The sequence below is a fragment of the Phragmites australis genome, chromosome 9 (genome assembly GCF_958298935.1).
Source record: "Phragmites australis chromosome 9, lpPhrAust1.1, whole genome shotgun sequence".
Taxonomy (NCBI): Eukaryota; Viridiplantae; Streptophyta; class Magnoliopsida; order Poales; family Poaceae; genus Phragmites; species Phragmites australis.
In genome coordinates, this window is record NC_084929.1 from 30791796 (window position 1) to 30815136 (window position 23341).

General features: G+C 42.9%; 3 protein-coding genes across 4 annotated transcripts; 2 read left to right on the top strand and 1 right to left on the bottom strand.

Annotated features, from left to right (window-relative positions):
• Positions 1-3929: 3929 nt before the first annotated feature.
• LOC133929112 (calcium-dependent protein kinase 1) lies at positions 3930-11549 on the bottom strand. Its single transcript, XM_062375728.1, has 9 exons — positions 9861-11549; positions 7353-7364; positions 6756-7282; positions 6616-6670; positions 5669-5779; positions 5344-5576; positions 4701-4908; positions 4485-4544; positions 3930-4329 (listed from the first exon to the last, which is right to left on the bottom strand). Exons 1-9 carry the CDS (start codon positions 11460-11462, stop codon positions 4150-4152), a joined length of 2988 nt encoding a protein of 995 aa, XP_062231712.1. The 5' UTR covers positions 11463-11549; the 3' UTR covers positions 3930-4149.
• A 112-nt stretch (positions 11550-11661) lies between these two features.
• Positions 11662-14037, top strand: LOC133929111 (large ribosomal subunit protein eL30-like). The gene is made up of 5 exons (XM_062375727.1): positions 11662-11808; positions 11913-12018; positions 13358-13459; positions 13657-13725; positions 13806-14037. The coding sequence occupies exons 1-5, from the start codon at positions 11788-11790 to the stop codon at positions 13844-13846; spliced, it is 339 nt and encodes a 112-aa protein (XP_062231711.1). The 5' UTR covers positions 11662-11787; the 3' UTR covers positions 13847-14037.
• Positions 14038-15059: 1022 nt separating this feature from the next.
• On the top strand, positions 15060-23029 carry LOC133929113 (uncharacterized). 2 transcript variants are annotated; one of them, XM_062375729.1, is made up of 13 exons: positions 15061-15392; positions 17317-17390; positions 17544-17627; positions 17717-17797; positions 18662-18742; positions 18843-18935; positions 19877-20053; positions 20903-20970; positions 21103-21154; positions 21269-21322; positions 21404-21493; positions 22160-22226; positions 22526-23029. In XM_062375729.1, the coding sequence occupies exons 1-13, from the start codon at positions 15251-15253 to the stop codon at positions 22615-22617; spliced, it is 1155 nt and encodes a 384-aa protein (XP_062231713.1). In that variant the 5' UTR covers positions 15061-15250; the 3' UTR covers positions 22618-23029. The 2 variants fall into 2 exon arrangements, with proteins under 2 accessions (XP_062231714.1, XP_062231713.1); XM_062375730.1 differs by lacking the exon at positions 19877-20053 and having other exon boundaries at positions 15060-15392.
• The last annotated feature ends 312 nt before the right edge of the window (positions 23030-23341 follow it).

Genomic DNA, 23341 nt, shown 5'->3' on the forward strand with positions numbered 1-23341 from the left:
AGAGCTCCTTTATTTAGATGCATATTTCTCCTCCATGCATCACATCCGAGCATCACCTAGAGCTCGTTCATCTCGATGTACTTTCAATCTTCCCATTCACCTAGAGTTCATGCATGTCTCTTCACCTAGGCTTCACCTATTGAACAACCTACTAACAATCTCAACAACATTGTTAGTCCATATGTATTGTCATTAATTACCAAAACAACACATAGGGGCTAGATGCACTTTCAGTACCTGATGTTGGCACAAAAAATTACAAGACCGCCAAAGCCCACACATCATTGCCTTTACACCGTTTGACCACTTGTTCAGCTGAGATTTCTGAAATACCCAATGCAGGTTGCAAAACTCCCTGAAGCTTGACTGACAGGCCTTTGTGGGTGAACTCTATGATTTTGTCCTCTCAATGACAAACCATAGGACTATGTTGCTTCAAGTAGTCATAACCCAAAATAGCATCATAGGTACCAAGATCCAAAACCTTCATATCTATTTGAAAAGTATGCCCCTGAGCCCACTATTGTAATTGAGGAACCATTTGATCAGATAGAAGAATTTCCCCATTAGCTACTCTGAATTGTGCAGGTTTGACAACTCTAGTAGGGATGCCCAGTTTGGATACAAGAACAAAATTGACAAAACTATGAGACCTGCCACTATCTACTAATTTCAGCATGACTTGATTCTGCACAAGTGCTCTTGTCTTGATTTAGTCCACATCAGTTGTGCCTGATAATGCATTCAGAGATAACTGACAACTGTCCTCAGCTAAGGAATCCTCCACTGCGAACTGATTAAGAACTACCTTCGACAATTCCATATCCAAATCATTGGGAGCTAGATCATTTACTTGAGATTTCATTCTTTTGGGACACTTTTCAGCATGTGAGGCATCATATTTCTCACCACACTAGTAGCGCAAACCATTATCTCTCCTATAATCCCTTCGTTGTCGCTCTTTACAAAGTGAACCTCCTTGTAGAGACTGCTTCAGCTCAGATTTTCTAGTAGAGACAGGTTGCTTAGAGATTTGCCCAGTATGAGTATGCTTTGTGCGAGCCCTGTCAAGCAAAGCACCTCTATCAATAGTCTCTGAAATTTGTGCTTGAACCATGCCCCGCAGTTCATCTTTCAGCCCTTTGACAAATTGAGATTAAAAAAACAACTCATCATAACCTGTGTTGAAAATAGACACCTGATAATGAATATCCTCGAAGTCCTTGATGTAATCATCCACTGAATTACCCTGCTTTAGTTCCAACAGATCCCCCGTAGCTTTCCAATAGTCATGAGTCACAAATTTCTCTTCTACTGCTTGAATGAATTGATTCCAGGATCCTAAGCCATGAGTCATCTTATATACTTGCAACCAACGAGCTGTGTTGCCCTCCATATGCAACGATGCAATTTGTGTCCACAAGGACTCATGAACATTAAAGATGTTGAAATAATTCGCACATTTATCCCTCCCAATCTTCGGATTGGCACCATAAAACTGGGGAAATGACAACTTGGAAAGAGCATTACAGGAAAAACAACAGGGTCACTGATACCTCGAGTTGATCCTCCTATCAAACAGGTGAAGGGTGACTCCAGATGCAACACTGGGCACATGGTAAATGGTGGACAAGGACCCAGGAAAGGAAGAAGAGGTTCCCGCAGCCATCCATCAAGACAAGGAGAACTGGCCCCAATGTCCTCCATCGATGAGAGCGGCTACGACAACAACAATTTGGCCACCTCATGTCCATTAGCTTCAACTTGTTTGGCCAGCAACTAGTGCTCATGTGTAGACTGCTCCACCGCCTTGGTTGCCATATCCAATTGGTTTTGGATCTGCTGTTGCGCCACATCCAAATGGCCAAGCCGCATCACCAGCAAATCCAAACTCTCCAACACAAGCTCCCAACGATCATCTGCTTTCTTCTATGCCGCCTCTATTGCTTGCAGCACAAACACTACCTGCTCGAGCGCTCTCTCTCGGAAACGCCCTCTCTTGGTCCTCGGGGAACCGAGTGCTCGGGGGCCACTGTTCACGGCCCCGAGCAATCTCTCCCGGAATTGACTGTTCGGATCCTCAGGGAACCGGGTGCTCGGGGGCCGCTGTTCACAGCCCCGAGCACTCTCTCCTGGAACTACCTTCCTTGGGTCCTCGGGGTACTCGGGTGCTCGGGGGCCACTGTTCGCAGCCCTGAGCACACCCTTCCCAGTACTCGTCTTCTCTGGTCGTCGGGGGACTTGGGTGCTCGGGGGTCACTGTTCATGACCCCGAGCACTCTCTTCCCGGTCACTTGGTCTTCGTAGATCATCGGGGAACACGGGTAATCGGGGACCACTGTTCATGGTCCAGAGCGCCCTCTCTCAGGACTTAGTTTTTTCGTACCTCGCGGAGATGAACCCCGCGGGAAGGCGCCATATGGCAGAATGTTGGCCTGGCCTCGGGATTCGGGGACCCCTGGTTCCTGATTCACCGACAGACGATCAAATGGGACGACGCGTACGCCGAGAATCACCGAATCCGATACCAACTGTCAAAGCCTGTGGCCAACAGTGAAGGTCACATGACGTGAGTGCGCACACAACACTGGAAAGCTTCGCCACGGAAAGCAGAGGGAAGACTTGAGGAAGAAGAAAATGGGAGGGGAAAACTTTCTATTACCTTTTGATATCGTGAATAGTTATAACCCCTAGGCCATGCACGCGCCCTCAGGGCTCTACATGCTAGACTCTCCTCACAACAAGATTCCAGCTCACTCATCAGGCCCCATCTCTGACACTGCCATAGGAGAGTCCAAGGGTGTTGAGATTTATCTAGATCCATCTAGTGTCGACCATTTAGGCCCGATTAGGCATGGTTCTGGAGGCGTTTCCGATTTAGTTTCTCCCTATAAATATTTCTAGGGTGAATCAAATCGATCTGTGTAATCGTTTGTCTAGTTCAGTAGATTCAGATTTTTGAAGATTGTACGTGAGAGGGAGATGTGATTCTAGTGAGTATTTTTGAGTGATTCTCTGGATTTTTTTGTAAGAATCAGAAACCAAACTACTCGTTTGATAGGTATTCTTCTATTTCTGGATAGAAATGCCCCCAAAAATCCCTGCCAAAAACCCATTACTGTTTGTGGATGATTTACCGTTACTCCCGAACATTCAGAGAAGAGGGATGGAGCTTGACACAAGATGCCCAGTTTGCTTGAGGTTAGATGAAGATGGTAGCCATTGTTTCATCAAGTGCAAGTTTGCGAGGAAGTGCTGGCAAGCCCTGGGATTTGAATTTGGAACAAGCCCGACTAAATTTACTTGAATTGAACTCAGCTAAGGGGGTGGTGCAACACGTGCTTTCCTTGGAAGAGGGTATCAGGCTCAAAATCAGATCATTCTTCTGTGGACATGGTGGGATACTCGCAGCAAAGTGAATGCAGGAGAGCAATTGAAATCCTGTGACAAGGTTACCTATAGAGTGAACTCTTTGACCTCTGAGACTGCTAATCTGTCGGCCAAACCGACTGAGAAAGAGCCGAGGAAAATACAGAAGTGCTCAAGGTTGACATTGATGGTGCCTTCGTCGAGGAGAGAAAGTCTAGGGCCTGGGGCTTCATTGCCAGGGATTAGGAGGGATCGACGGCGATGGCGGGAGCTGGGGGACTCGCCTTTGTGCAGGATGCTGTGAGCGCTAAGGCTGAAAGCCTGCTTGGCCGCGCTAATGGCGACAACGATTCCCTCCCGTTCGCTTCAAGGTTCAGACCACCGCGGAGGCGGGTGGTTTCACCGCGCGGGCCGGTGGGATCGTCGCGTGGAAGAGCGGCCCGGCGCCATGTGACCATCCGCGGCACGGCAAGGACGGCAGGGGCGGGAAAAGCTCAGCGATTCTGAATGATGCACTCCAGATTCCAGAACCGATTCAGGATTCACCAACCAATTCGTAGACCGATTCAGGATTCACCACCATATTATTTGGACTGTTATACATGGCAGGAATGACGCAAACTTGAGAAACAAAAGTACAGTCAAAAGCGCGGCATCTACGGCTGTCTGCGCTGCGCTTTTAAGCAGCCGGCCGGGAGAGAAAAAAAATCAGACAGGAGGCTATCGTTGCGTTGCTGCATGAGTGCTCTGATAGGAAGGGGGGAAAAAACGAATCTTGGTCTACTGCACCGGACGCAGGGAAGAGAGGACGACGTCCTGGAGGGAGCTGTCCTTCTGCATGGCGACCTTGAACTCGTCGAAGGTGACCTTGCCGTCGCTGTTGGCGTCCATCTGGTCGAATATCTCGTCCAGCTTCCCCGGCTCCGTGATGTCGCCGGGGAGGCATTCCTCGGGCAACGCCTGGGATCACAACAGCAAAACAACAACAGTTACAGCTCAACTTCGTTCGTCAGCGTTCCTAACTGAAAGTCGAAGAAACGTCTTGCAACTTTCAAGCAGAGGATGTCAGTCATATGATGGGAAAGATTGGGCTGGGTTTTTTTCTGAGTCCTTACTCGTAGCATTGACGCCAGCTCTTCCTTGCTGATGCAACCCGACCGATCGGCGTCGTACATCTGAAATATCGTTTCGTGTGTTCATGATCAGACATTGAAAGGCCACTTATTATGAAATAGAAAATACTTAAATTGATATGCCATCTGTTCGGTTCAGCAATCTACTACATTCTACAGCATCACAAGATTTCCTTTAAGACTGCGATTCAAATGTACCTGGAAGCAGAGTCGAAGAGCATCATCCCCTCGTGAGTTCCTGAGGCTGGAGAGCCCACAAAGTATCTCCCTCATGTCAACAGTGCCGTCACGGTTGTTGTCAAACAAATCAAATACACGCGGGGCTAGAGGAATCAGCGAGTCCATTTTCATCGCTTTTAGCACCTGCTCAAACTCTGCCAGTGTAGCATTCTCCCCATCTGCACATCTGCACCAGGAGCAGTTCTTTAGTATATTATACCAGGTGCCTATGTAAAGATTCCGGACTATGCAGCTTTTACCAAGGATTGGAACTATTGAAAAAAAGAAAAATGCTACTCCAAAATGCTTAAACATCCTTTCAGTAGGAATACACTATCAAGTTAATCATAGTTCAGCTTATGTCTGCCTTATGAAATGAGCATATCTTGCTTGTATGACATGACGATGTAAGCACCATGATTCTCTCATTCTGCATTTGTGAATAATTGGCATGCACTTGTCTTGCAAAGTAGAGACTCGTTTGATGCTTAAAAATTGATTCAGGAGGATACATGGATATGAGGCATATCTGTCTTCAACTTAACCTTGTTGCTAAATGAGAAATGCTAGAATCAAAATTCAAGTAATAAACAAAAGAATTGGTCAGATTCCTTATACTCACATTCGTGCAAAATGAACCCGCAGATTATCTAGCTCCTCTGAGGTAAGGTCATGGGTTCCTAAAAGGTTCCTCAGCCTTTTTGTCCTCAATGCCACCTTGCTGCTAAGGACACTGGCTATTGCTGCTGCCCGCAATTTCCGTCTAGCATTGAACCTTTGCAATTTTGATACGACCTCTGCATCCATGAGATCTTGCTTTGCGCAGTCTCCTATTACCCAAGGATGCCTCAGAAGCTGGTTAATAATAATATATGGTCCCCAAGTTAAGTACAGTTATATCTAGTTAAAATGGCCAAGATGGAAAAATAAAGGAGCATGAGACAGACATCACTCGCTCTTGGCCTCTTGTAAGGTTCGACAGAAAGAAGACTGGAAATCAATTCTTTGGCTGGTGAAGATATTCTTTTCCATGTATGGTCCTGAAAACTGAATTCCCCCTGAAAGGACAATGATAAGCACACAACATTAGAGCTAGACTTCCCGATTAAATGCAAGCAATTTCAAACAAGTGACGCCTTCTTTGTTGAGGCAAGTAAGCAATCAAAAGTACACCACCATGTTATTTAAAGACATTCTATTGGTTTCCAAACCCTCAGTTCTTCAAAAATAAAGGGTCCTTTTGAGAGGCTTTTGACTCAGTCTTCATCTGACCCCACGTCCATACTTACCTTTCGGTATTTTTCTGAGCAATTGGATTGGAGCGTTGTGAGGCTTGTATTGGGGAGAACATTTTTACACCCATTCCAAAAGGAAGGTATATTTAGGTACTTCTTTGACATCTCAAGGGAACTTGGGCCATTGAAACGGGACAAAGGATAGGACAAATCAAAATTCAAGTTTTTTCGATAAAAAAATCAAAATTCAAGCGCTAACAACCACCAGAAGAAGACAGTTCAACATCGATTGACATGCCTGTTTCCATGCTACGCAAAATCAGCTGACAAAAGGTTGACAGTCCTGCCCAAATTACCAAGTTCCTCATAGGTAATCTCATTTTGTTAAATATAATTTAGATCGGAAGACAGGAAGAGCATATTGAGACCAGCAGTGAATGATGATTCTGGTTTTGTTAGCAAATACAAAGAGACTTTTAAAGAAATTGTAACTCCCATATCCACTATAGTAGAGCCAACGTGTTCTGTATTGTCAGAACAGGTTGTAGAAATGCTCAAAAGGTGAACTCATAGAAATATGAATCACAAGATAATTCCAAACAACTTTGAACTCAAATGGAATAACAAAATGTCCAGAGGTTGGCTAGATGAAGACTTACTTGCAGGATCCTTTGCTGCTTTTCTCGATTAGTTGCAGCGTGAAATGGTGGGCATCTGAAAAATACACGAAGTAAAATCCTTCAAACTATGAACAAGAAATCAAACCAAGAGAACCACAAGGAAGGTTGATCAAACATACCCAGATAAAAGAATAAACAGAATTACCCCAACAGACCACATATCACTTGCAGCTGAAACCTCTTGCCTCGAGAGAGCTTCTGGCGAAACATAATCTATCGACCCGAACAGCGCCACAATCGGGTCACTGAAATCTTCAACAGAACTCAAACCAAAATCCATGATCTTCAATGTGGAATCCTCATTTTTGTCAGAGAACAGGCAATTCTCTGGCTTCAAGTCTCTGTGTATGATGTTTGCCTTATGAAGTGCCTCCAACCCCCTAGCAATCTGACGAACGACAGCAGCCGCATCGAACTCTGAGTACCTGTCACGCCCCACTATCCTGTCGAACAATTCACCACCGGAGCACAGCTCAAGGATCAGGTGCACACCATGTGCATCCTCATACACATCATGCAGGCCGATGACGTTGGGATGTGGCGCGACGTTCTCAACTATCCTCCTCATGACGAGAATCTCGTTGGTGAGCAGTGCGTCGGAGATGGATACCTGCTTCCACATTGGGAGGCCACCCTTTGACGCTTGCTGTGTGCCCATCATCGCCGGGCCAAGCCTTTGCAGGGTCTTTATGGCAACCTGGGTCTTCCCTTCGGACTTGCTCACTCCCCTCCTCACAATTGAGAACCCACCTCTGCCAAGGACATCCACAACCTCATAATCATCAGACAGCTTTCTGCTCTCAGTCTTGGACATTGCCCAACAAGTTTATTGTAGGTACTATATACTAGTATCAGAGGCTGATTGGAGGCCACAAGTACTGGAAACTAGAAAAAAGATGGTAACAAATCGGCGTGCTCAGTACACGAAGAAACCAGAACGGCAAATGCTAGAGGAAGAGCAAATGGGAAGAAAAGGAAGGGAAGTAGCAGGGGGCAAATGAGAGCAGCAGTTGGTAATGGAAAGGGACGTACCATACAAGCAGCTTCTCTCTGAGCATCATAGGAGCAAACTGAGAGGAGGGAGCATATAAATAGAGTAATGTGGGGTGTTGAAGATTGTGACGATAGAAGAAAGGGACATGTGCAACAACCAACACAAGGGAATAAACCCATCAAGGACTTGTTCTTGTGCAGATGACAAGATGACAAGAATAGAGAAATGGGTGATTGGGAGTGGACGCCAGGCCAAAATGGTTCTTGTTGACCCGGTTGCTACTGCTTAAGGGCTGCTTTGAATTGGTCTTCACTCGGTGATGATTAAATTAGTTTTAGTTTTACTGGTTTAGTGGTTTGTCTTACATCATTGTACAAAGGTTAGCCAAATTCCAATGTACCTGACATCATGAAGAATATGAAGGGTTCTAACCGTGCATAAGAGCCCAGAGCAAAGCTGTAAGCCAGTCCATGTATAAATGAGTTTTTTTTTTGGAAAAAAAATGGTAATTTTTTGTTCTTACTGGGAACCAAGAACAGTTGCAAAAGTTGTTGCACAAATGAGTCATTTTGACCCGCGTGAGACCTATATGACTCTGTCCCTTGCAATTGCAAGCAATAACATAACTCATGCCGGGTTGAAGGCTTTGTTCGAGATGCTCACCGGCGGGTGAGGTGTGCCGAACTCCAGAACTGGTGGCGGAGGCGGCTCATCGCTGCTGTCGCTCACCTTGGTCTTCTCGCCGTTCATGGAGCTTCCTTCGGCCCGGGAATGCTAGAGCTGTAAGGCTGAAAGTGACAGAAGACCTGATATGGGAAGTTATTCACATATTATATGTTGTGCATAAGCTTCTCTTTCAGTTGCAGAGGAGAGCACCAGCAAGCAAGGGATCTAAATTTCTAGACTGCATCGACCGATGATCAGTGCAGTGATATACTACCGCGGTATGTTGCAACAAATGCTGGTGGCTTCTATCAGGAGGATATTGCATTTGACACGGCAGATTCAGAGTGAGATGTACATGTCAAGCATACCAAGTTTGCAAGCATCAGATGAACTTGAATTGCTAAAGGAAAATGCCATTAGCATTTTACCAACAACAACAACAAAACTTTTGTCCCAAATAATTGAGGTAAGTTAGAGATAAAATTCATAAGATGTAACTAAAAAGATGATAAGAAAACAATAATAATAAATATATTAGTATAAATATATTAGTATTAGTAAAAGAGTAAAAGTAATAATAATATAAGTAGACTGATGCATAAATTACGATTCTAGCACGTAAATTACTATCTTCTACATGCTTCTGTATGTAGATAATTTTTTGAGAATATTCTATTCCTTCAAATCTCTCTCCTATGTTAAGTTTTAGTAGATCACTATTTCTTTTCACATTTTCAACATGTCTTAATATCCCGTTATCCACAATTTATTCTAAAAACCTCCGTTGTATATACTAACCAATATTGAAGACACTACTTCTAACTTATCATGTATATCATTATTTCAGATTCAATCTTTGTTTACGCCACAAATCATCACGGCATCTCTGCTTGCTATGAGGCATTATTATATTGCTATGAGGCAATTACTTTGTAGCACCAAGGCATATTAATAAAGGAGTTCATCGGTCAATTCCCCACCAGGAATCCCGGATAATTTCATAACTCACGAAAGAAACCAGAAACAAATATAATATCAGCGAACTTCAGGACGATCAAATTATATGTTTCACGAAAGGAAGTGAACAATAATGTCTGTAAAACTCAGAGAAACAGATATTTCTACTAGGACAACACCAGCTTGCAACTCCCAAAACAGAAGAAATGACTCCACTTAACTAAGATCTTTACCCTCCCAAACAAAGATTTTCCCCAATGCATTAAGATATAAATGCATAGAAAGAAAAGCAAATTCCCTAGATATAACTATGTTGAATCTCCGAAGTTCAATGGCTCTTGTGACGCTTTGGATTTATCTTCCCGTACGCCGCTTGTCTTTCAGTGGACATCTTCAGATCCTCCTTCCGACGCTTCCTTCGTTCACTTCTGGTGGACTTTGTTTTGACATCTGTTTCCTGTTGTTCATTAGTCAGCTTCTCTTTTTCTGGTTCTGAAGAACTAGGGCCTTCCTCAGACTTGGATTTCTTGCCAGTTTTGACCTTCTTCCCTTCTTTCTTCTGCCCTCCGAGGATCAAATCCTTGCTCAACTTCTTATGATGTGTCACCTTCCATTCACTCTCCCTATAAGGTGCTAGCTTCTTCATGGAAACATACTGGTTGAGATCCCTGTCATCTGATGCCAATATCTCTTGGGTACTCAGACCAAAACCGTTGGGCTGAACCTGCTTATACTTGAACCGAGTCTTCAGATCTCCAATAGTGTCCTCATAGTCTAATTTGTAGTACTCTTCCATCTCCTTCTCAAGCTCCACCTTGTCCTTGAGAGAGATCTTCCCTTTTGTAGCTTTCTCATCAGTGGCGCTAGACCCTTCTTTAGATTGGTCAAGAGCCCAGCCCTTTGGCAGCCCAAGCAATTCATCTTCCTTGTCAAAATCCGGTTTGTCCAAGTCCACCTCCTCAGCACTTCCAAACCCAGGATCAACATCGTCAGCCTCATAGTAACTGTCATCAAACATCTCCTGCATTTTCCTGTCATAATCCTCCGGATCAAAATCCTCCTCCAAGTCATCAGCCCCGAGCTTACAAACAGCATCCCCATCAATCCCCGCAATCATCCGGATCCTCTCAAGCTTCTCTGCAATCTCTTTCTTCTTCAAATTTTTGAGATGCTTCAGCTCCTCCGCTTGCTCCTGCTTGGCACGAGCTATCCGCTCCTCCTTGCTCTTCCGCTGCTGCTTCCTACTGCTCTCCTTCTTCCTCACTGACCCCTCAACAACCCTCGAATGTCCCATTACCCGGTCTGGCACCACTTCCCCAGATGCTGCAGCCTCCTCGTGCCGGAAGTTATAAGCAGCTTCGTATTGTTCCTGCTTTTCGAGCTCCTCTTCCTCCGACAACTCCTGGATATCATCCAGAAAAGACTTATTCTCCTTCCCTGACTCAAGGTACGGCCTCTTGAGGAAGAAATCCTTCAAGAACTTCTCGTTCTCGTCAAGCTCCTCATCCTTGCCGAAAACCTCACCCGCCAGCTCCTTCGCCTGCTTCTCCTCCTCGTCATCCTCTTCGTCGTTGTCACCGGCTCCGCCCTTTGGCTTCTGATGGAACAATTCGTCGTCGTCGTCATTACCATCGCCGAAAACCTTCTTCTCCGCCTCAAGGAATGCCTCAAGCCCCTTCTTCTGGTGCTCGTCGTACGCAATCCTGTCGTACTTGCTGCTCCGGTTGTTCTGCGCCCCGAACTCGGGGCCCTCCTCGAGCAGGTGGCGGGCGTTCACGTCCTTCAGGTACAAAGGCTTCTCCTTCTTGGCCTTCCCCTGCTTGGACTCCTCCTCCTCGCCGGCCTCGTCCTCCGACGAAGACGAGTACACCATGGCGTCCTTGTCGAGGATGCGGGGGTCGCCGCTGCGGATGCGGCGGATCACCTCGAACACGCGGCGGTCGACCCGGCGCGAGGCGATGGCGTCATCGCCCTCCTCGTCGTCATCCTCTTCGGAAGACTCCTCGTCGTCGGAGTCGGCGACCAGGCCCCGCTTCTTGCGCTCCTCGTGGCGCTGCAGCGCCTCCCGCCGCTTGTTATGCTCGAAGCGGCGCGCGTACGCCTCGTTGATCTGAATCTTCGAGAGGTCCTCCCCGCCGCCGTCGGAGTCGTCATCGGACCCCCCGAGGATGTCCAGCGCCTTCTTCTCCTTCTCCTTCCCCTTCCCCATCTTCTCCAGCGACGACTTCTTCGCGGCCGGCGGCGGCGGCGGCGGAGTAGCTCGGGTTAGGGTTTTGCGAAAGGAAGCTCCCCAGGCCAAGCTACTGCATATATGCCCCCACTACTGACAGGCTGGACCCACATTGCATCCATAGAGGCCCATTTGGTAGTTTTGGGCTACACGAAGCCCGGTAAGGGCCAGGGGCAACCCGGTAATTTCGTCCTACGGGGCCGCCCATTATATATGGGCGCTCGCGCTAAACCCTAACGAGCCGCTCATTTGCGCCGCGCCGCCGCCGCTGCCCCGAGGAAGCTCCGCCGCGCTGCTCGATCCCATGGCTCCAACGAAGAAGTCGGTACGAACCCTGATCGATCCCCTGCTACTACGTTCCTCTCATTTCGAGCTGAGTTTCTCGCGCTTCCGAGGTTGTTGTTACCTGATGGTTTCGGATCGTTGCAGAAGAAGAGCACGGAGAGCATCAACAACAAGCTGCAGCTGGTGATGAAGAGCGGCAAGTACACGCTCGGCTACAAGACCGTCCTCAAGACGCTGCGCAACTCCAAGGGTATCGATCCCATTTCTTCCCTGAACGTTGCCTCCCCTTTTTTTTAGATCCGAATGGCACATGTCAGTGTGGGCTCGTGGATGCGTGATTGTCTTCTGGTAGTCTCACTTATAGATCTGTGCTAGTTTTCGTTTGGGATGCTGTGATTGTTATATCTTGACAACTTGTGAAGGTGATCGATTGGGAACTTGCAATTGCTAATTTCGTTCCTGCAGTATATGTCAGTGACTATGTTCTGTGAGCCTCGTTGAAACTAACATGTACTCCTATTAGCTTTCGATTGGATGAAGGTAGTTCTTAGCTTTATAACGGTGTTAGACATTCAATGTAGAGGTTTAATATTGGGATTGTTTTATGGGACTGAAGTTTGGCTCTTTGGCTTCTTCTTACGGCCTTAGAGATGAATGCAGTGCCCTAGAACAATGCCAACCTCTTGATTAAGAGTTCTCCTTACTTTCTTCCACATCTGGAGGTCAAATGGAGGTTGGAATATTTGTTTACTGTTTTGTTGTGGTTATTTTCTAATGTTAATATTAATAGGCTCTTTCAAGAGATTCAATTTGTTATTTGAGTGATGGAGTTAGCTCGTTTAGCAAAATATCAATGATATGTAGGATAGATCTAGTCAGGTATAACCATTTTACACTTTTCTGTAGTCTCCTGCTGTTTTTGTGGCATAACCACTGTCCTTGTATTGCTGCATGTTTAAAACGGGACTGGAGTTTGGCTCTTTGGCTTCCTTTTACTGTGCCTCCGAGATGAATGCAGCGCCCTAGATTAATTCCAGCTTCTTGATCATGAGTTCTCCTTGATTTCTTCTGTATCTGGAGGGCAGATGGAGGTTGAAATATTTGTTTACTTATTTTTTACTGCGGTTATTTTGTGATGCTAATAGACCTTTAAGTGGTTTGATGTTATTTGAATGCTGGGGTTAGCTCTGTTTGTAAAACACCAATGATATGTAAGATAGGTCTAGTGAGGTGTGACCATTGTATATATTTTATGTAGTCTACTGTGGTTCATGTGGTAAGTGGTATAACCACTGTCCCTATATCTCTGCATAATTTAAAATTATGTTTTTGAAATGCTCTTGTAGTTAACTATAGTTGGTTAAGATGATATCTTGTTGGTAAGGCTATATAACATGGAAAAGTGACACTTGAAATCCTTCTGATTTGCTTGCTTCCCTACCCCATTTTGTATTTTAATGTGCTTGTGTCAACTATGCCATAATTTTGGGTACTGCTTTGACATCTGGTCGGTTTTGAAAATGTCTGTGGTGTTTGTTTTCTAGTGCATATGAGTCTGAGCTTTGATAGTCGAATTTTTTTGTGTTCAGGAAAGCTGATAATCCTCGCGAACAACTGCCCTCCGCTTAGGAAGTCTGAGATTGAGTACTACGCTATGCTGGCCAAAGTTAGCGTGCATCATTTTCATGGAAGTAAGTTCATCTTCATCCTTTCTGAATAATCTCTTGCAAGTTTTCTTTTGTGTATTCATACGAAGCTGTGCATTATTACTGCCTCCACTCAAGTAATTGAGGATGGCTGGCATTAGACTTTTGCTAGTGTTGATCTTGGTTATTCAGACAATGTTGATCTTGGCACTATTAATGCTTTGTGTTCTTTGGTTATTCAGACAATGTTGATCTTGGCACTGCCTGCGGCAAGTACTACCGGGTGTGCTGTCTCAGTATCATTGACCCAGGTTCGTTGCCATTAAATTGCATCCATTCATGTTCTTTTGCTCCTAACCTTAGCTGACCAATTTGCCTCTTTATGCTTCAGGCGACTCGGACATCATCTCTGCCGCACCTGGCGCCCATTGAGGAAGAGTGGACTTTGCCTATAGTTGAGATATAGGGCTCAGACTTTTGTGCAAGGCCGATGGCTGTTTCTTGTTTATCTTTAGTTATGTAATTTGCTACGATTAGTTGATCTGCCATACAGATTATACTTCACATGTTTATGTAAGGCATATCTATGATTTTGTTTGATGAAATCGTTTTACTTTGGCTGAGAGTGACGAGGTATGGATCAATCTGTGCGATGCATTGATCTGCCGGGTCAATGTTGTTTGCGCTGCTCGTTAAGCTTGGTATGATTCGTTCATCGCCTTGTTTGGTTTTTGCATATTCTGAAGAGAACGTGACTTGTGGAGCTCCCTCTACGGATGCCTTTCTGTTAGCCGATGCTTTGTTTTCCTACACTTTATCTGCCGCGAATGACGTGTACGGTATGCTACTATCTTTGGAAAACGATGCAAGGAAAATGTTGTTGCATGGCATACATCGTCAAATCTCCTGATGCCTGTACCTGTCAAAGTGTCAGTGGAGTCGTCCGTTCAGACACGGTTAGTTTTCATGGAACCATCTCTACTTCTCTATGGCCTGACACATGTGCACATGTTTTTACCCTAACTAGCAATCTTTAATATTGTGATGGGTAAAAATTATCACGAGAAAAATAATAATTAAAAAACGAAAGGCTGTGGGTGCACCGTACAGATGGAAAGGAATAATAGTATATTAATACTTTTTAATATAGATAGTATTTATTAATTACATGTTTTCAAATTAATCGAAAATTTTCAAACGATTGAGAGTGGCAATTGTGGAGTAGTTAGGGATCAACTTTGATTGTGAACCGTTTGATCGTGTAAGACAAATAATGAAAATCTTTTAATCTATCACAACTTGTAAATTTTATAAGATTATAGATAGATATAGATTCAAATTAAACTACAAGTATTCATATTTAAGAGAAAAGTTACACGAGTTTATTTCTTCTACAGCCAAAATTTAGCCTCACGTAAAAAGAAAAAAGAGTTTCCGCCAAAAAGAAACTCATCAACCCCGTGGAGAAGCAGGAGTTTGGTTTCTCCGGATTCGCCCCCCCCCCCCCACCACCCTCCCAACGAACCCGCCCTGCCACGTCGGCGGAGTCCAACTCATTCCAGCTGCCGCCAACCAATCGTATCCCGCCGCGTGGCACGCGTGCGGGAAATTGCTGCGCCCACGCTCTGTCTGCTCCTCCTCCTCCTCGTAATCATCTCCTCGTCCATCGAGCCCGACCCGAGCCCATCCCCCGCGGCATCTCACAGTGCGGCGGTCAAACCCCACCTCGCGCCGCGTCGCCGCCTCGGTCAAAGCCCGACCGTGCTCGGATCAGGGGGCGCGGGATTAGGGTTTGCGAGCGAGCGCGCGCGCTGCCTTCCGGCGGGGGCGGAGGAGATGGATGTGTTCCTGCAGAGGCTGAAGCGGCTGGACGCGTACCCCAAAGTGAACGAGGACTTCTACAAGCGGACGCTCTCTGGCGGCGTAGTCACGCTCGTCGCCGCCGTCATCATGCTGCTCCTCTTCATCTCCGAGACCAGTAAGTGTCCGGGGAACCGTGGCTGTTCGATTTTTTTTTTTTTTTTTTGCTACTTCGTGGACCCGCGGTGGCTCTGGTTTGGAATTTAGGTGTGCGTTGGCGAAAAATTAGTGGAATTTTGATGCGACTTATGGGGTTAATGGTTGCTATCTGCTTGGAATTTTGGGCGAGATTTTATCTCAATGACGTAGGGTTGCTGTGCCCGTGGTGATGGTTTGCAGAAGAAGAAATAAAGTTTGATTTTGAAGCTTCTGGGCGCGCTCACGGTACGGTGCCCTTTGGGCTATGTATTGGGTGGCAGGACGGGTAGGTAAAAGATCCGATGAGTTTGGGTGCATAAATTTTACTGCTGGCCATTGACGCGAATTCTAATGTATGATGTGTGTGTCTGGGGGGTGGGGTGGGGTTTGAGGTGTTGGAATATTTTCGGAAATGGTTTCAGGTTCTTTCGGTTTAATTTCGGGGGTTGCGCCTTTGGTGGGGGACAAGACTCTAAATTTCTGCTATACACCTGGATTTATGTGGTGAAATCTAGGTTCGGTCGAGAAAGCTTTTGCAATTTGGGGTAACGTTTGTCTTTGTGTTCCAGATCATGTGTGCAAATTAGGTAATACCGATTAGCTCTTATTTGCAGTTACCAATTGTGTGTTAGTGAAGTCTGGTGGGGGAAAAGGTTCTATTTTTAGTTAGCATAGTTGGACTAGTATGGCCTTACATTACTTTTTCGAGAACCAGATGTGCCAGTACCTGAGGTTTTTTTTGTTTTGGCTTTTGTTTGCAACATCAATAGGTGACTGTTGGGATGTCATTTTTCTGTATTAGACATTTTGGCTAAAGTTCCTGCCATTCCCCTTATGGCACTAGCATGCATATTGCTCCTGCTGCTGGTAGTAGCCAAGTTGTCACCATCGCTTGTGGTGCACAATTCATTGTTCTTGAGGGTTGAGGCAATCTCATCTACGTCCACATAACATTTTTTATCTTGTTTGTAACCGTTGTGTGGTCAGGTTGAATTTGTCATAGCAAAGCAGTAGATTTGGCCCAAAAGGCCAAAGAAATGGGGAACATGTCAATTGCACTAAAATAGGAAAAAAACATATAACATTTTACCTTAGCGGGTGTTAGCCCAAAGCAAAACAGGCAAGATAAGGTTGATGCCCAGCATTCCCACAGATGCAATTTGGATAGAAGTATACCTTGTAGTTTTCTGTATTGGGCAATTTTCTGTGTCCTTTCTTTTAGTGCCCAGTCATGAAATCCATGGTGCATTTGGCATTTCTTTACCTTTTTTTTCTGGCTCTTTGAATAAACTTCACCTCATCTTGTCAGCACTGCTAAAGTCTAGGATCATCTTTTGGTTTAACTATCACAAAACTACATTTCCCCCCTCATATTTCACAATATCACACTTACTTTTTATCACTTTATCACAAAACTACATTTCTTTTGGTTTAACTATCACAAAACTATATTTTTCCCTCCTATTTCACAAAACCACACGTACCTTGCATCACTTATCACAAAACTACACTTCTGTTACTGTGAACAAATCTGACAAGATAGATCTACGCGTCATACTTACAACCTTCAAGTTACTTCCCCAACCAGCACCAATTTTTCACGCTTAGGAATTGAACTCACGCCAGATCGGTAACTTTCCAGAGAAGAGGAAAAGTGTAGTTTTGTAATAAAGTGATGCAAAGTAAGTGTGGTTTTGTGAAATAGAAGAGGAAAAGTGTAGTTTTGTGATAGTTAAACCAAAAGAAGTGTAGTTTTGTGATATTCACTCATCTATTTATGTTGTTCCTCTTACTAGCATCCATTGTTGTCATTGAAATGCTGATGATGTTACATGCTATGCTTTAATAAGCAGAGCAAAGCTCCTACTAATGACTTTTTCTGTGCGGGTATAATGTTTTTTCAGGGGCATATTTTTTTTCAGCTACAGAGACCAAGTTAGTGGTAGACACATCAAGAGGAGAAAGACTACGAGTAAATGTTAGTGCTTCTTTTGTATCAATTAAACTATTTGCAGGTTATTTGTTGCACTTCTATTGTTTCTAGTTTAAAAAGGCAGACTCAATGATGTGTTGTAGTGCTTGACAATAGGTAGTTATGAATGTCATTTGTAATGCTGACTCTATTTTGCAGTTTGATATTACTTTTCCAAGCATTCCTTGCACTCTTCTCAGTGTTGATACTACGGATATTAGCGGAGAGCAGCATCATGACATTGTACGCCTTAAGTTATCTCAGTTTGTGATATGTTGTTAATCCATTTGTTAATTGCCATCTTATGGTTCCATTGTTTTTTTCTCTGGTAGAGGCATGACATTGAGAAGAGAAGATTAGATTCACATGGTAATGTTATTGAAGCAAGAAAAGAAGGCATTGGTGGAGCAAAGGTTAGTGATGTCTCTTGCAGACTTGCAGTTACACTTTGAAGGGAGCTCATTAAAGATTATAGGACTTGAGTGTCTCAATTTAGTCATGGTGATGAGTACTGGACGCCCATGTTTCTATGATAATCGTCAATTGTGGTTGATGAAGAATGAGTAGAATTCCTGCCCTTTCGTTCTCAAGTTCAGAGAACCAACTGATACACACATGCACTTTTCTGGGCCTATGGCACATTGTACTTTGTATTTTACTAACAGAATATTGAAATTTGGAGCCATCTGTGGTTTATTTAAAAATTAGAAGACTGGGTAAAAAAAAGTTGATCGCTACATCTGCCACATTACTGAACTTCACCATCTTTGCAAAGTGATGAGACTTTCTAAACATAGTATCATGATGATCATTTCTGTTAATTGTTGATTTTCTTTCGTCCCTAGTGCATATTGTGCTTTTATCTAGTTCACTGCTGAATTTTGGCTCCTTAAGGAGCTGTTAGAATTTAAAACTCATGGAGAAGACCTCCATTTTGTGGTATGATATCGGGAAGTTGGAAGTTTAAGGTTGTCATTTATGTATGTATTTGATCATAGTTAATAGTTCACTACTAAGATTACATTTGAGTCTGGCATAGAAGCATTTTCCAACCATGTTACCTTCAAGTTGTCCTAGTAATATCAGATCATATGTCATCATGTTCCTTCTGATATGTGCTGCAGCCACAATGAGGCCCAACCAGTTGAAGATATAAGGTCAACCCAGTTTTGACCAAAGTTTTTTTTACCTAACTGTACAAGGAACATGTTTTCTCATCGGGTGGCTTCATTCTAGTTTGCCATATTATGCATTTATTTGACTAAATATTTTTATAGATTGAGAGACCATTGCAAAAACATGGAGGAAGACTTGACAAAGGTGAGCAATATTGTGGCACATGTTATGGTGCTGAGGAGGTATGTATACCCTTTGCTATAATTATTTGTTTCATTTTACTTTATAGTAACTTTTATTTCCTTGTCCAACTCATTCTGTCACCTTTTAACTTTGCAACAGTCAGATGATCAATGCTGTAATTCTTGTGAAGAAGTTAGGGAGGCATATAAGAAGAAAGGATGGGCCCTTACGAATCCTGACCTGATTGACCAGGTATATCAGCTATTTTAGCATGTTTTTACCTTGGCTTAATTCATTAAATTGTTTGATATTGAGTTTTTCTTTGGGAAAATTTTACCTTGACAATTGTATGGTGCACAATTCATGCACGCTTAAGAAATCACTATTCCTGGAAGTCCCTAGCTTATATTTTTTATTCCTCAATCCATCATCTGCCCTGAATAACAGGAATTACCGGCTTCACTGTAGTGCACATCATTTATACTTGAACGCCCTTTTTCATTGCTTATGTTTGCCTTACAATGGCTCAAGTTCAGTATGAGTCCACTACCTAGCTTGGTCTTTAATGCGATTCAAATTGAGGTCGCTCAGTTTTTATATGAAGCAGAGCTGAGCTGATTCTGGCTCGCCCGAACTTGACCCCTTTGCAGCCCTAGTGGCACTTCATGCAATATGCTGCCTCATGTGCATATGCTCCTGATCTTTCCGTGCAGTAGCCATGTGTGTTGTCTATCCTATTTTAGGTTGTTACTTTCCACAGGAAGCCAGGGTTGTTACTTTGCAATGGCTGCACTGTTGTACATGAGTCTTCTATACCACACGGCATGTTGGGCACTTGGGCCTCATTTGTGTATGGGAAGAAGGGTGTAATTTCGTATCTCCTACTGTCAACTGGAATATATACAGGACTTGTTTTTCTCAAGGATTAAACTTGAGGACGCTGTACTGTTTGATGGGCATTTCTATGAGGTTTACTGGACCTTTTGGTGGCTAACATGATATGAATCAGATAAAATGAATTGCACAATGCTAATCTTCTAGAAGCTTGCAAATCTAAGATACCCTAAATACTTGATACATTGATTCCTAATCTGGATTGGAAATATTTTTTGTGTTCTAACTTTTTCAAGTTTTCCTGCACACTTTCTATTACGACTGCTGATATTCAATGGTGTTTGTGACTGGTACGACAGTGCACAAGAGAGGATTTTGTTGAAAGGGTTAAAACTCAACAAGGTGAAGGCTGCAATGTCCATGGCTTTCTAGATGTCAGTAAAGTTGCTGGAAATTTCCACTTTGTCCCAGGCAAAGGATTTTATGAATCGAATATAAATGTGCCAGAGTTGTCGTTAATTGAAGGTGGTTTCAATGTAAGTAGGTCATGTAAATGGTTTTATAGTTCTTTGAGTAAATTTCGCAAAACTACAGATACTTTGATAAAATTATCACAAAATTACAGATTTAAGTAATAGTTTCACAAAACTACAGATTTAGTGATAATCTCAAAACTACAGATCTTTGACAAAATTATCGCAAAATTACAGATTTAAGCGACAATTTCACAAAACTATAGATTGAGCACCAATTTTATCGTAAAACTATAAATTCTAGAGGAGCTATTTTTAATCCCATTACCATGACGATCGGGCTCCGCTTGCAGTTCACAGCAACTGCCAGCTCATGAAACATACCATCCGGGAGCTTATGAAACTATAGATATTTTGGCAAAATTATCGCAAATAACAAAATTACAGATTTAAGCAATAGTTTCACAAAACTACAAATTTAGCGTCGATTTTATCGTAAAACTATAGATTCTATCGCATACCTGTTAACCTGACGAATGTGCCCCGCTTGCAGTCACATGAACTCTCGGGCGGTCCGTTTCATGAGCTGGTAGCTACTGTGGGACTGCAAGCGGGGCCCGATCATCATGGTAGCGAGGCTGGGAACAACTCCTCTAGAATATGAAGTTTTGTGATAAAATTGGCGCTAAATCTGTAATTTTGTGAAATTATTGCTTAAATCTGTAGTTTTATGATAATTTTAATTAAGTATCTGTAGTTTTGCGATAAAATTGGCACTAAATCTGTAGTTTTATGAAACTATTGCTTAAATATGCAGTTTGGCGATAATTTTGTCAAAGTATTTGTAGTTTTACAAAATTTACTCTAATTCTTTTGAAGTGTTTCTAATAACTTTGCTTGAAACTTTAACAGATTACCCACAAAATAAATAAACTGTCCTTTGGGACAGAATTCCCTGGTGTTATTAATCCACTTGATGGGTAAGTCTATACCTCTAGCTCATTGAGCATAAAATGGCCTCAATTCTTTTTCAAGCATTTATTATCCTTAATGTGTTATTCTGGCAATTTTATTTTTTATATCCTCAAACACTTAAAAATTCATGAACACAGTGCTCAGTGGACACAGCCAGCATCGGATGGGACATACCAGTATTTCGTAAAGGTGATTATTTTTCCATCCATGTTTGTTACAGTTCTATGGCTTATTGCTGCTGCTCTTGGTCAAAGAATTTACTGACCATCTTGCATAACAAATTTACTGGGTTTTCCTGTCCAGGTTGTTCCTACAATTTACACTGATATAAGAGGGAACAAGATTCATTCAAACCAGGTTAGTGGAGTTAATTGAATGATTATATACAACCTTTTTATTTTGTCGACATTAATTATCAGCTGTTACTTTTGATTGCAGTTCTCGGTGACGGAGCACTTTAGAGATGGAAATGTTCGTCTAAAACCCCAACCTGGAGTATTTTTCTTCTATGATTTCTCGCCTATAAAGGTAATAATAGAGGAGAAAAGATGTGTATTCCAATTTCTATAGGAATTGAGCATTATTACTTATTATCATTCTATCTTGGCTTTCTCTATGTTCGCCTTTTTAATCTGTGTGTTCCAATATGCTCGTTTATGTGCGGCTATGTGCATTCTTACTGAACATGCAGGTATAATTGCACTGTCTGTGATTATTCCGTTCTATTCGGAACGTGCTAAAAGCTGAATACCTTTCTTTTACCCTTTTTTCTATTTTATGGTTGCATGCATCTGAAGTTGCAGGCCCTAGTTGAAGTAACCTTTTAGGCTGGGGAAAAAAAAAAGATAACAAAGTTAGTATTACTGGTCTGTACATAAAAAAATGAAAAGGAGTTGGATATTGTCCGAAGGTCCTTTTTGCCAAAAAAAAGTCCCAAACATACCTGTGCATGTGCATCAGGATGAGTGTAATACTTCTTGGCATCAAAATTTAATGTGCATATGCATGTAATAAACATATGGATAATATAAAAGCAAACCTGTGATTGTATTAACTAATTATTAATTTTTTATTAGGTCAAGTTAAGTCCTGTCGTAGTCTTCTCAGATTGAAAGCTACTCGTTTCAGTTCGTCAGGTCAGTGACCCCTGTAAAATTGAACCTTAACTCCAGCTGTCTGTCTGTTGTTTTGTAGGTGATATTCACAGAAGAAAATAGATCCCTACTCCACTACCTGACGAACCTATGTGCTATAGTGGGAGGTATGAGCAATACCTCTTTATGCAAGAACTAGCTGATTTTTTTACGACATCAAAAGATTGTTACCTCTTCAGTTTTCACTAAATGAAACCTTCCAACCCTTGAAAATCTCTCTTAATGCTCTATTATTTCTTTGACTGTTTTTGTTACATGGCAAGAATTTTGTGGAATCAGCTGTCCACATTTATCATCTATTGCAATTTTGTATGAACCCTTGATAAAATAGTTTTAGCTGATTTTCAATGTGTAGTACATATAATATGGATGCAACTGACTAAACTGTGGTCTCTGTGATCCTCAGGGGTGTTCACTGTCTCTGGCATTATCGACTCGTTCATATTCCATGGACAGAAGGCACTCAAGAAGAAAATGGAGCTAGGCAAGTACAGATGATCTACATCAATCTTTTCCTAGTTTTGTGGCATGCAAGGAGGGTGTATGCCTGCTAAAGATGAGACGCCACTTACATTGAGAGGTTGCAAGGCCATCAAATGGATGATGTTGCACGTTAGTTGATCGAATATTACCTGTAAAAAGACAAGGAATAGGCTGGTCTGGGGGAGTGCTTCGTGTCTATCATTGTTGACTATCGTTGAATGGAGTAAACTGGTGTGATGCGGTGGATAGATCAATAGATCACAGGATGTTTCTCATGAAATTTTGTTCAAGGAAACAGCTTCACTCATTGTGTCTTTCATCCTTTGAACTTTGTTCATAGTTTGCTGCTGCTTTCCAGAAAGAACTAGAACAATTCCATTTGATTGCCTTTCAACTCATTACATAACATGGCTTTTTTTGTTTTGCATTCGGTATGAGCTCTTCAATAAACATATATGATTAAGCTGAAAGGAAAGAATTATATATATTATTATAGTAGTGAGTATTATGCTGAAAGGGAAAAAATGTAAATTGATGTAATAAAAATTCAGTATAAACAAAAGAGGGATTGCTTCTCTAGTTAACAAAGGGGTTGACTTTAAGCTTTTGATCAAGTATTACTGATCTGATTTGCCTTGCACAGTTGCACTTCGATCGGATCATGTTTCGATCTGAAGAGCTGAATGGATAAGAACAAATCAAACCTTCAGAGATAGAGGGTGTTCATTACTTGTCAGGA

Excerpts from the sequence above, each read along its gene's own strand:
- LOC133929112 (XM_062375728.1), bottom strand. The coding sequence starts at position 11,462 with ATGGGGAAGGGGAAGGAGAAGGAGAAGAAGGCGCTGGACATCCTCGGG. Across the intron at positions 5,780-6,615 it reads AGCAGCAAAGGATCCTGCAA|GGGGAATTCAGTTTTCAGGA; the intron begins GTAAGTCTTCAT and ends TTGTCCTTTCAG. Across the intron at positions 4,909-5,343 it reads CGGGTTCATTTTGCACGAAT|ATGTGCAGATGGGGAGAATG; the intron begins GTGAGTATAAGG and ends CTCCTGGTGCAG.
- LOC133929111 (XM_062375727.1), top strand. The coding sequence starts at position 11,788 with ATGGCTCCAACGAAGAAGTCG. Across the intron at positions 12,019-13,357 it reads GACGCTGCGCAACTCCAAGG|GAAAGCTGATAATCCTCGCG; the intron begins GTATCGATCCCA and ends TTTTGTGTTCAG. Across the intron at positions 13,460-13,656 it reads CGTGCATCATTTTCATGGAA|ACAATGTTGATCTTGGCACT; the intron begins GTAAGTTCATCT and ends TTGGTTATTCAG.
- LOC133929113 (XM_062375729.1), top strand. The coding sequence starts at position 15,251 with ATGGATGTGTTCCTGCAGAGGCTGAAGCGGCTGGACGCGTACCCCAAA. Across the intron at positions 18,743-18,842 it reads CATGTTATGGTGCTGAGGAG|TCAGATGATCAATGCTGTAA; the intron begins GTATGTATACCC and ends ACTTTGCAACAG. Across the intron at positions 21,494-22,159 it reads ATGATTTCTCGCCTATAAAG|GTGATATTCACAGAAGAAAA; the intron begins GTAATAATAGAG and ends GTTGTTTTGTAG.